Here is an 11,511-nt window from a genome sequence, read left to right on the forward strand (position 1 = left end):
ACATACATTCGAAGTAAGTTCTCACATTTTTTTTATTTTAAAAGACAAGTAGTTTAATATTTTAATGTATTTGGAAATACACTTCGAAAGCATTTGAAATGCTCAAATACACTGACTCAAACAACCATGCGTTTAACAGGTATTTGAAAGTCCTGTCAAATACAATTTAGCAGACTTTTTTGTTATTATTTTTTTATTATAAACACTCAAATACTAAAATAAAAGTACTTGTTTTGGGCTGTGTAGTTGAAAATACTCAAATACACAGAAAAAGTATTTTAAATAACAGATACTCAAATACACATGTATTTGAACCCAGGTCTGAAGGACAGAACAGACATTAAGAACATCTAGACATAGATACAAGATTTGATCAACAATCTATTAATTCAGAGGCATAATTCATCAAGTTATATGTTGAAATATGCAGTGGTTTAATTGGCTTGTGGACCAAAGTGTGCACTGTAGACTTAATGAGTTATCATATTGTGGTTTGAAAATACTAAACACACAATGTCAAGAGATAATCTGGTTGTCACTATTGAAACTGTCTGGGTTCTTTCCCTTGGTGGACATAGTTCGTTTACACACAGTGAAGCCTGACCTTATGTGAACCATATACCTTACTCACATGCTGGGCCTGTTGGAAAGAAAACAACTTCTTGATAAACAATGCCATCAGACATCCTCTCACCCCCATTAAATCTGTTTCCTGAAAAGGAGATGACACCATCAGAGCTATGATGTCATCCAGAGGACTCAGGTCTTTTAGGATTGTGTCGCCCTCAACTGTCCCCCTCCCTCCTTAGTGGAGATGTCCAACCCTCTGGAGAGGTTTGGTAAGGAGAGGAGAGAAGTGGGCAGAGAGGAGAGTAGGGAATGACTGGTCAACAGCTGACTTTGATGATAAAACGCGGAGAACACGGAGGAAGAAAGGGGAGCGGGAGTTATACAGTAGTTTGGTCTATTACCGTTTTACTGTATCTAACGATGCGGGTTGAAACTTTAATGGTAAAACTCTGTCTATGGTTAGTGGGTATGAGACACACTAAGGCCCCTCCAGACATAGGTGATTTAACTGTGTTGTGCAGAAAGAAGTGAATGAGAGGCTCACCCCACTCTAGCGTAGGCTGTCTAACAATAACATCAGGTTGATCAAAATAGTCCTAAAAAATCCCCAAAAATCTATTTTGTATTTTGTGGAAGATAATAATATACAAAGTCAAATTGGATAAAATGAATAGGCCTACTTAAAATACAATAATACTTTGCATGGGAAAGACTTCCAAAATTGAACGAAATCTCCGGTCTTGAACGAAATCAAACGTACATAAAAAACTAGCCTAACAATTACATTTAAGGGAAAACTTTGAGACAAGATCAAATCACGCATCATGACAAACAGATAGGCTCAATTTGCATATACCTGTTGCAATTTTCAAACAAGTTAAAAGTCAGAGAAAGTACATGTTTAAAATGCTGTTGTTATTAATTTCTCGTGCATAGCAGCAGCGCTGTTTCCCCGAAGCGTTCATGGCAAGAGGTCTGTCTATACGTAGGCTACTATAACTCTCAGCTAATATTGTGTTACATTTAAAATCAGGATTCGCTACATACGAATCCTTCACATATGATTTTTTATGTATTATTATAAACCTAGCCTATATGATAAATATAATTTATGTTTAAACAATGACTTAAACAGTTGATTTCCATTGATTAAAACAGTTTACATATTTGAATATAATGCGAACATAATGCGCACAAAGACATTCAGAGTAGCCTAATTTGTAAATAATGTTCCCACTTGAAATTCTTGTTTTTATTGTGGTCTTTCCAATATCATCATTATTATCTGTATGCAATACTGTTTTTTAAAATTGTAGGAAACAAAATAAAAAGCATCTTCATTTTGCAGAATATTAGACCCAGCTATTAATTCCAGCAGATGGCGCTGTAATGTCATAGAAGCTTGGAGAGCCACATTTACCCCAAAATCCATTTCATACATCAAAGAGATGAATAATAAAATAATACATATCTTAAGTTATTTTCATAACATAGCGATATTTTCTACTACAATAAATTTGACATGAGACAAAACAATCCATAGCAAATACGTGGCTTTGTTGCAGTGTCATGGCTGTATATGAAGTGCATCGAGGAAAAGTGATACACGTTGTTATCAGCTTTTGGGAAAACTTGAGGCTTGCACATGATCTGAAGTTAGATTCGCATGTGAATATTTGAAGCATTTCGTATTTCCTTGTATCAAGTAAAGTACCAGCTTAGTAATAATAATAACACAGCTACTGTTGAACGCATTATAAAGATGAATGTACTATGAATCATTATAATGGTAGGCCTAAGGCAAAACGGATTTAGGCTACGTTTTTTCTTGACTTAAACTAAACAAATTCAAGCCATCTTTTATCACATTTAAAATGACATGCCATCAATATTCCTGCCAAAGCTTGATACAGTTTTGTATTTAAACCCACCCGATAGATGTATCCAAAGTTTACTGATAAATCTCAATATGTCAAAAACAGATGCGTGCAACAGACCTGATGAGGAAGAGAGTGCGGCGAGTGTCCATTCAAAACCCCCAAAATTCTGTACGCCCGAATATATCAAATCTTACCTCTGTGCAGATTACGTCCTGAATGCCCATACATCAGATGTATAGATGCTGTGGGAGGTTGGCGAGGTTGGTGAATGAAGCGACGCGTGCGTGACTGCGGGTATGTTTGTAATGTAGCAGGATCTCACGCACGGCTCTTCGTGGGCTGAAAGTGGGTTACCATAAACCCCGCGGTTCAACTTGGGTGAGAGACCTTTGTAGGGCAGATCAAAGCCGAGTCCTCCTCGATTATTTCACAATGGTCAAGTTGTCTTATAGGTGTATGAAGGGATGGAGTATGAAGGGATGAGTGTGACTGGGTGATGTGCACTTTGTCTTCTTTACGGTGCCTGACCTGGAACTGAAGAGTTGTCAACTGTTCGGCCAGTTACATCTAGACACTGTATTTTCAGGTTGTTGGATATGTCAACCTTTTTCTTTAAACGTGAATCATTACTGCACCTTGAAACGGAAGAACGCGGACAATACGTTTATAGATCAACGTCTATTTCATTGTCTTTATGTGTTGCTTATTCGTTAATTGTTGTGGCTCTCACACGTTTAGCTGCATGTGTATAGCCATAGGGCCGGTGTTTAGTAGCCCTACATTTTAATGGCATGACAATTTTAAAAATAAAACATTACATTTGAAGTTAATTTTTGTATTGTTGACAGGCGGATCAGATACTGAAGCATGTTAGTTTCGAGTACTTAGTTAAACAGACTATTCTACCCATCCGCTGTGACCACGAAACCCTGACCTTCACGATTTATAGAAAGGAAACCCCAAGAGTCGCGTCACCGCCATACATATTTTAAAGCGTCCTCCTCCATTCTTGCGCGTGAGAATGTCAGGTCGGGTAGGCACGAGGCAGTCGAAATTAGGAATAGGCACCCCGCGTGCAGCACATCATGCCAATCGGTGGAATTCAATCTGTGCTTGTACGGTCCAATCTCCGGACCCTCGCTGTCAGAATGCCGAGTGATAAATGATATATAGTAGACCTATATTATATATATGTGGTTATTATCGTGCTATTACATGTTCACCTTTTCCGTTTTAATTTGGATCTAAATACTTGTAAGTGAAGTCCAATAACCTACATGTTATAGGCAGGGATGAGGCCATAAGAGCTTGCAACGTTTATAGAGAGCACGCACTATATTAACTATTTATACTTCTTCATGGCTTTGAATCAGTCACACATTAACGGACCCTGTATATCGGTTTCTTACTTCTCATGTTCTTCTTATTTCTATTTCTCGTGTGTTTTTGTTCTACCTTGTGTTATGTTTAGTACTACATTTATATTGATTACTGCATCGTTGGTTTTAGAGTTTGCAAGAAAGGCATTTGACTGTACTTGTGCACGTGACATTAACTTGAAACTAATACAAAATTATAATACAAATATGCTACTGATTAGTCTATTTTATAATACATGTATAATATAATATTGTAGATATATACGACGCAATGCCTTTGTGCTCAAGTTACTCTTCAAAACAAATGAAATAATACAATCAATCATCAGAATGTTGAACGTTTTTGTTATAATATCACTGGTTACATCATTTTAAGTTGATTAAAGGATTTATCTTTCACTTTCTGGAGAATAGGATGGTTACCTGCAGGCAATGAAATGCATATAAGGAATATCAAACCAACCCGTTTTAGAGGGAGACACTGGAGTCTGTGCCCGCAGAAAGGGAAACAGGAAGTGTCTGTCGTCAAGGGCCATCTCTGATGAAATGGAGCTTCATGTGGAAGTATTGACATAATATAACATAACCATGGGAAGTACCCTATTACAACGCCCATTAGACTTGGCCTACTGAAAAACAGCTGGGCTAAGGGATTTAAAAATATATATTAGCAATAGAACAAAAGGCCCAAGAAGAAGTTCAGTTTGGAAGGAGACGTCATGACTCGTAAGACATTAGGAATATATCAAATAAATATATACATTCGGTTTTATCATCACATCAGTCAAGAGCAGAACACGAGGAGGCTTAGATTTTTTTTTTTTTTTTGGGGGGGGGGGGGGATCTATATCACCGACAGAAGACTACAATTTTCGCAACAGGATATGAACTATAGGCCATCGAGGAAGCCTCCCCATGGAAAACAACGCCGGTTTAATGCATATTCATGTGACGGCACGTGGGAGAAGTAGAATATGAGGGAAACGATTGTGTGGGTCAAATTTTTACTGGGATATTACTTTCAAGGAATTCAAAACACTATACGTGCTTGCATAATAGAACCGATGTTGTGAGAAATAAGCCTAAACTAAACCATATTAAACACTTTTGTATAGAGGAAATGTATTCCTCAATCTGCTATGACGTAATAACAATGTTGAGATCCCGTAAAGAGGTGCACACAGGCCTAGATCATAACATATTTGGCCTATACGTGTAATCGAGTCTAAGAGCACAATCTGAAGAATCAGGCTATTTCACAATTTGTTGTGTTGGGCTGGTGTTTTTCGTCGTTGTTGTTGATATGTGTCACCCAAATCTACCTATCAGCAGTCCATAACGTTTCCATTCGTAATGCTAGGCCCATTGTTGCGCCGTGACTGAACGGATTTATTCTGAAGTGCAGAGAAAGTGTTGATATTTGAATAATGAATCCAAAAACACTCAACGTTAATCTGCCACACACTGTAGGCCTAAACTGGGCGCATAGATGGACTTGCAGACATCTAACCAAATCAAAAACGTCGAGGAACATTTCTGCTACCACTGAATGGCTTGATCTGGTGGCGAAACAAATATTCTCTATAAAAACGGTCTTATGTTGAACCCCATTGTGTTGAGAGAATGTCCAAACTGCAGGGCTTTGGGGTGACGGGGGGCCTCCCCCTTTAACCCGGGTAACAATTGTTCACGATTTAAAAGAGAAAGTTACGCTGCCATACAGATTCCACAACGAGAAATATCCTTATGTGTTATGGAGACAAAGGACTAGGCCAGGGTATTGCCCACCAGGTTTTGAAGACCCATGAAATGCTGTGCGAACAGGCTGGCTGGGCGAGAGAGAGTTTGTGCATAAAGCAAATCAAAACCACTTATGTTATTTTGGAAGTCTTTACATCTATAAATGTGGATCATTTTGAGCCCTTCGCACAGACAAATAATGCTGCATAAGCACTTTTCCCATGCATGAATGGTAAACGCACAATGCACCAAGTTTGCATAACGGTTATAATTAATTTACTATTAATCCCTGTACTAGACCCATAACGCAGAAACATCGATTCAGATCAAAATAATTTTGCAGACGTGGGAAACATATCACACGCGTCATGTGACATTATCACATTTCGAATGTGGCCAATAAGCCCCAGATGATCAAATATGGAGAATATGGAAAATAATATAGATTTCATGGACCTATTATATATTGTGTTATATCATGCCCCACCCATTTATTGGATTGGTTTTATTAACAACTACATTTAGTCAATGGGTTATCCCTCTTTACAAATACCAATTCGATTATATTGGGTGCGTTGGTGGCGTTAAGTTGTTTAGGCCTATATGGATGGACGCGGGTGCTCACAATTATCTTGGCTATTTGAAATATCCAAACGAAACATATTCTTACTTTTTGTATTGCTTGTCTTAAATGAACCTACTTTTCTTTATAGGCATTCATGGAAATTGCATATTGCAAGTGGAAGCTATCCAATACTAACATTTATTTTTGTATTATTCCGTTCGAACCAAACTGCATGTGTCTATAATCAGAACGTTGGCTATAGCCACCCATTTCTCTGGGATTTCATGGATTCGAATGACCAAATCTACCCGCGTGTCTGACTGGCACTTTTATTAATGAGGACAAAGGAAAGGGATGCATACTTCTTCTATAACGTTGAATTCAGTTGCTAAGCAACTAGTGTATGATAAATCATCCGCGAAATTTAAATCTTCGAGCGTGGATAGTGCATTTAGCTGAATAGTCAACTTGTGAAAAAGTTGGAGAGCCGAGAGCATTTCCAAGCTATAGGTTTCGTCCTAATTTCAGTCTTAAGAAATCGAAATAGTTTATATAGGCTACACTGTAGCATAGTTTATGGCGTGGCATGCACTATTACGCAAATAGAGATGTAGCCTATCCACAGGCCTATAGGCCTAAGCTGGACCAAAGTCACACAACATAAAACAAACATGCGCATATCTTATAGGTATTGCATTCTCAACGCTAATGCCCATTTTACACAACAAAAGCTAATTCAAACATGTTTAAACGCCATTTTTGTATCTATTTGTATTCGTTGGCTCCAATGTTAAATTTGATAGGCCTAATCAATGTCCAACTCATTGCCCCAAAGCCTGGTGTCAATGTGAAATTGCAATGTTCTCTTAAGTATTATTTTAAACCCTAAAACATCTGTCTACGCCAAGACTACCATACGCCAAGACTACCATGAGGGTAACATGATATATTTAGACTCGCTTTGCATTAAGTCAGCATCATGCTTGTTGTGTTGTTATCACACTAATGAGATGTATGTTTAATTTAAATAATCTCAAAATGATGTTTACAATAATGGGGTTGTCCATGCACCCTGCGCCATCCCATGCAAGAGCAAATTTACACCATAGGCCTATAAGGAAAACCTAAACAGTGTAGGATACAGTCATCATTTTGCAACTAAAAAGTAGAATATCCAATGCCAAAACCCTAATCACGTAATGACAACAGTGGATAGTCTACAATGTGTTCACATGCGCGTGCATGTGTGTGTCGGGATGAAGAATCTTGACCTTATGTGCATATTTGCAGAAATAACAATACTGTTTCTCAAAACATAAATCAGGCCCATGATATAACTTTCACTCTGAATATATGAATACACTGGCGCATGAAAAATATAACACGAAAATATATAGACTATACTGCTTTGAATCGAATCGTCTTACTCATATACTGACGTAGGGCGAATGATTAAATATTTTACAAACAATATCAGTAGCAACATCTACCTTTATGTTTGTCTGTAAAACATGACGCACAGCTCCGGTGAGATAGGCCTACAGCATTAACCAGAGCTATGGAATAAGATCGGCAAGATCCCCCATATTGGGCCAACTGAGGAAGTGTCACGCGGTGAATGTAAACAAACGCATAGACCGCAGTTTGACTGACTAGTCGTCTACGGACTAATATAGGGCTCGATGATGCAAATGCTACATAATCAATAAAGTTATCGGATGCTGCTATGATGAAGGTGGAGAAGCGAATTAGTTAAAGATAAATATGAATTGTGAATAAATCAAATATAGCCCGGTGAAATGGTCAAATATAATTCCCTATGGGGCTCCAATAACATTGGCAGTGGAGATACACAGAGGTTCAGCGGTCGATATAACATAGGCCTATTTTTCCTAAAGTATAGTATTCTTTTGTAAACTTGTGTTATGCAAATCTGTGACAAAAGTAGTTGGAACAAGAACAATCGGCAATTTCTCTGCGTTGACCTTTCTCACATTAAATAATATCACGAGTGCATGCCTTGTTTCATAAACAAACGTAGCTAAATATTACATTCAAATATAAATCTCAAAACACACAATGACGTGATTTCATTCTAACAAATTTATTGGTCTCAATCAGCTCGTAAGGAATCACTACTGAAATTAAATTACAATCAAATTATCACATCAAAATATACCCTTATTACCTAACAACTGTCAATGTCAGCTTATGTTGATTTGTGCTCCTTTTAGAAACGAGAATACAAAAATGAAACAAAACAAATGAAGTCAACAATGAAAACAGGAAAGCAAAACATCTGACACAAAGTTCTGAGGGAAAATAAATTACCGTTTGGAATAATTGATATGTATTCCGAATAGAATATTAGAACAAGTCATTTTGATGAAAAATATAAAGTAAATAAGTCAGATCAGCATCTGATCTAATGAATCTATATTGCCGGCTTTACAGAGTCTGTTGTTTATTAAAACCTACCAAAGAATACTGCTTAGAAATGGCAGCATGTATAGTTACATCCACAGCACCCATTCAGTCACACTTGGCAACGGAGAGGAGAAGAATTTCAAATAAGTGCAGCTGAAGATAGTCTTTTCAAATGTCTATTTCTATTTCTTCACTCACGGTGTTCAAGTCCCATGAAAAAAAATCCATTTGAAAAAAAGAGGTGATCTTTTAGATCAGATGGCGGGGACAGTCCTGGTGAGTTTATATTTTATCATTAGGCGTGGAGGGCCTCAAATCCCAATTCCTCTTTGTGAAAATTTAAACCATGCAGTCCTCCCCGCAAAAAATATGTTGGAAGCTTCGTGGATGCCACTCTTCTTCGTATTGATGCTGTTGTAGTTTTTGTTCCTTTGTTAAAGTAGGGGTTTAAAATGTCCCATTTTTAAATATACAAATGCCTGCCTCTTTTGTCTTTCGCAAATCAGATACAGGGTACAGGGGGAATCTTTTTAAAATTCTAATAGGACTACTTGCTTTGAAATTTCCAGTTGGTGTTGTTAATGCGCCAAAATTACCTGATGGAACGAACTTGTAGTCACCCTCTGGTCGGTCGGTTCACTCGGCCCAGTTAAACTTGCATCTTTTAAGTAATCTACTAAAAAATGTCCCTGAAAGAAAGAGCAGAAGGAACCTTTTAGGTTAAGACATTTCAGGGCTTGGAAGAAGGTTATCGGTGCGTTTTGGGGTTGGGTGGAAAAGGGGGGTTTGTTTTGTTCTGGTGAAAAATATATAACACATTTGCAGTCTTATTCCTATTCCATCACAATCATAGTATCAAAAATGTTTTGGCTATCTTGACGATAGTCTGTGTTTTATCAGTTTTAATTTTATATAAAATATTTTTGAGTCTTGTGTTCTGCTCTATGTCTCACTGAACATTCGTTTGCAGTCCATGGAGGGGGGCGGTGTATCTGCACTCACATTGCCGACCTGCGAGTACACATCCTCCGGCGTCTGGGGCACTCCTGGGGGCGTCATCCTTTTTTCCTTCTGTCTCCTATTGCAAAACCACACTCTAACCACTTCTTTCTCCAGCTGCAAGTTGTCCGCCAGTGAGGTTATCTCTTGGGCCGAGGGTTTGGGGCATTTCAGGAAGTGGCTCTCCAAAGCTCCCTTCACACTTACTTCGATGGACGTGCGCTTCTTTCGCTTCCTACCTTGTGCCGCTATCTTGTCGATGCTGGTCGGGCTGCCAGTGGTAGAATCCGCCTCCTCCAGCCATTTGTTTAGCAATGGCTTCAGCTTGCACATGTTTTTGAAGCTGAGCTGGAGAGCTTCAAACCGACAAATGGTAGTCTGAGAGAAGACGTTCCCGTACAGGGTGCCCAGGGCCAAGCCCACGTCCGCCTGCGTAAAGCCTAGTTTGATCCGGCGCTGTTTGAACTGCTTGGCGAACTGCTCCAAGTCGTCCGAGGTCGGTGTGTCCTCGTCGGAGTGCTGGTCGTGGCTGTTCACCCCTCCGTGGTGTTGCTGCTGGTGATGCGGATGCTGGTGGTGATGGTGGTGATGGTGGCTGCCGTGGTCCAGCTCTGGGGTGTCCCCCCTTACCAGACCCGGGTGCACCAGGCTCTGGCTCCCTGGTTGACTGAGCATTCCATTCACCGTGAAGCCCCCGGGGTTGGAGTAGATCAGCGACTGCTGCTGCTGCTGTCCCCCTGATATCGAGTTGAGGTGAGCCGCAGTTGTGCTCCCCCAAGCCCCTGCGTGAGTCTGATGAGGACCTAGGTGTGGGGGCCTGTGGTGCAACGCGGTGCCCGTGTGTAGATCATCTCTGCCCGAGTTATTTTTCACGTCCTGTTGCTGAGGGCTGCCTGTCATACCGACGGGACTCGACGACCAATGCGAGCCGGCTTCGGCTGCTGCTACAGCGGCTGCAGCTGCCGCAGCGGCGGCGTGCGGCAGGGATGTCACCCACTGATGAGCATGGCTCAACATATGTCCTCCGTTGCTCGCTGCCATAGCTCCCTGCATGAAGTCACTCTGTACCATCTTTACTGTGGGGTCTCCCCTGTACCCACCAGACACCGAGGTAACCGCAGCACTGCCCGGCTGCATACCACCGCCTCCAGAGTCAGAATGCACGATGGAGCCGGACGAGAGGATACTATTGCTGGACAGATAGGGGTTGGAAGCCGCGGTGGCCATTCCGTTAACCCTTATGAATATGTTTGTTGATAACCCCCCTCCCTTTTTCAGTTACTTTTTTCGAGCAGGCAAATTGTATCTCATGAATTATTCAAACTTTAAAAGTCTGGGTTGTATTTTGGCAAATACCATTGACTTGTTCTGCAAACGCCAGAAGAATAAAAAGGATAGCAAAAATGAATTAAAATCCGTATTTGTTGTGTTTAGCGCATTTATGTATTTCAAATAGAAATTGATAAAATAGTGATGAATAAAAATCCAGGTTCTCAAAAGCAGTTTGAAACCATGTGCAGTCCGTCAATAAAGTTTTGTCGTATTTAGAACGTCTGAGAGTTCAAATTAAAATACACAGAAAAAATATATTTGCCCCAACAAACTTCTAGTGGTCGAAGAAATTGATCAATTTCTCCACGAAATACAAAGTCCCAGTTTATGTTCCTATTGCAGGGGAGAAAAACACAAGCACTGGCTCCTTGGTTCTTTTGAAATTTAGCCGCTGAGATTTCTCCCTTGTTGCTTTATTCTTTTCTTTCGCTGTTCCTTTTATAGTACTGTAGAGTCTTTCTCTTTGTTCTGTTTTGATGTGTATAAACCTGCCAAACCGCTAACTCCCGCTGAAGTACAATTCAGTATTACAGTGCACGGCGATGGTTGCAAGCCTCTTCTCCCATTCGCTTGTTCGGTCTCTCTCTCTCTCTCTCCCTCTCTTTCTCTTCTGACAGTT

The 11,511-nt window shown here is 39.8% G+C and overlaps 1 protein-coding gene across 2 annotated transcripts; it reads right to left on the bottom strand.

Annotated features, from left to right (window-relative positions):
• Nucleotides 1-8,225: 8,225 nt before the first annotated feature.
• On the bottom strand, nucleotides 8,226-11,511 carry LOC135541213 (POU domain, class 3, transcription factor 3-B). Of its 2 annotated transcripts, XM_064967317.1 has the most exons (3): nucleotides 9,564-11,511; nucleotides 9,158-9,250; nucleotides 8,226-8,990 (listed from the first exon to the last, which is right to left on the bottom strand). In XM_064967317.1, the coding sequence occupies exons 1-3, from the start codon at nucleotides 10,785-10,787 to the stop codon at nucleotides 8,901-8,903; spliced, it is 1,407 nt and encodes a 468-aa protein (XP_064823389.1). In that variant the 5' UTR covers nucleotides 10,788-11,511; the 3' UTR covers nucleotides 8,226-8,900. The 2 variants fall into 2 exon arrangements, with proteins under 2 accessions (XP_064823389.1, XP_064823388.1); XM_064967316.1 differs by having other exon boundaries at nucleotides 8,226-9,250; nucleotides 9,564-11,509.

Source organism: Oncorhynchus masou, chromosome 6, assembly GCF_036934945.1.
Source record: "Oncorhynchus masou masou isolate Uvic2021 chromosome 6, UVic_Omas_1.1, whole genome shotgun sequence".
NCBI lineage: Eukaryota > Metazoa > Chordata > Actinopteri > Salmoniformes > Salmonidae > Oncorhynchus > Oncorhynchus masou.

Excerpts from the sequence above, each read along its gene's own strand:
- LOC135541213 (XM_064967317.1), bottom strand. The coding sequence starts at position 10,787 with ATGGCCACCGCGGCTTCCAACCCCTATCTGTCCAGCAATAGTATCCTC. Across the intron at positions 9,251-9,563 it reads TGTACTCGCAGGTCGGCAAT|GGACATTTTTTAGTAGATTA; the intron begins GTGAGTGCAGAT and ends TCTTTCTTTCAG. Across the intron at positions 8,991-9,157 it reads CTACAAGTTCGTTCCATCAG|GAACAAAAACTACAACAGCA; the intron begins GTAATTTTGGCG and ends ACTTTAACAAAG.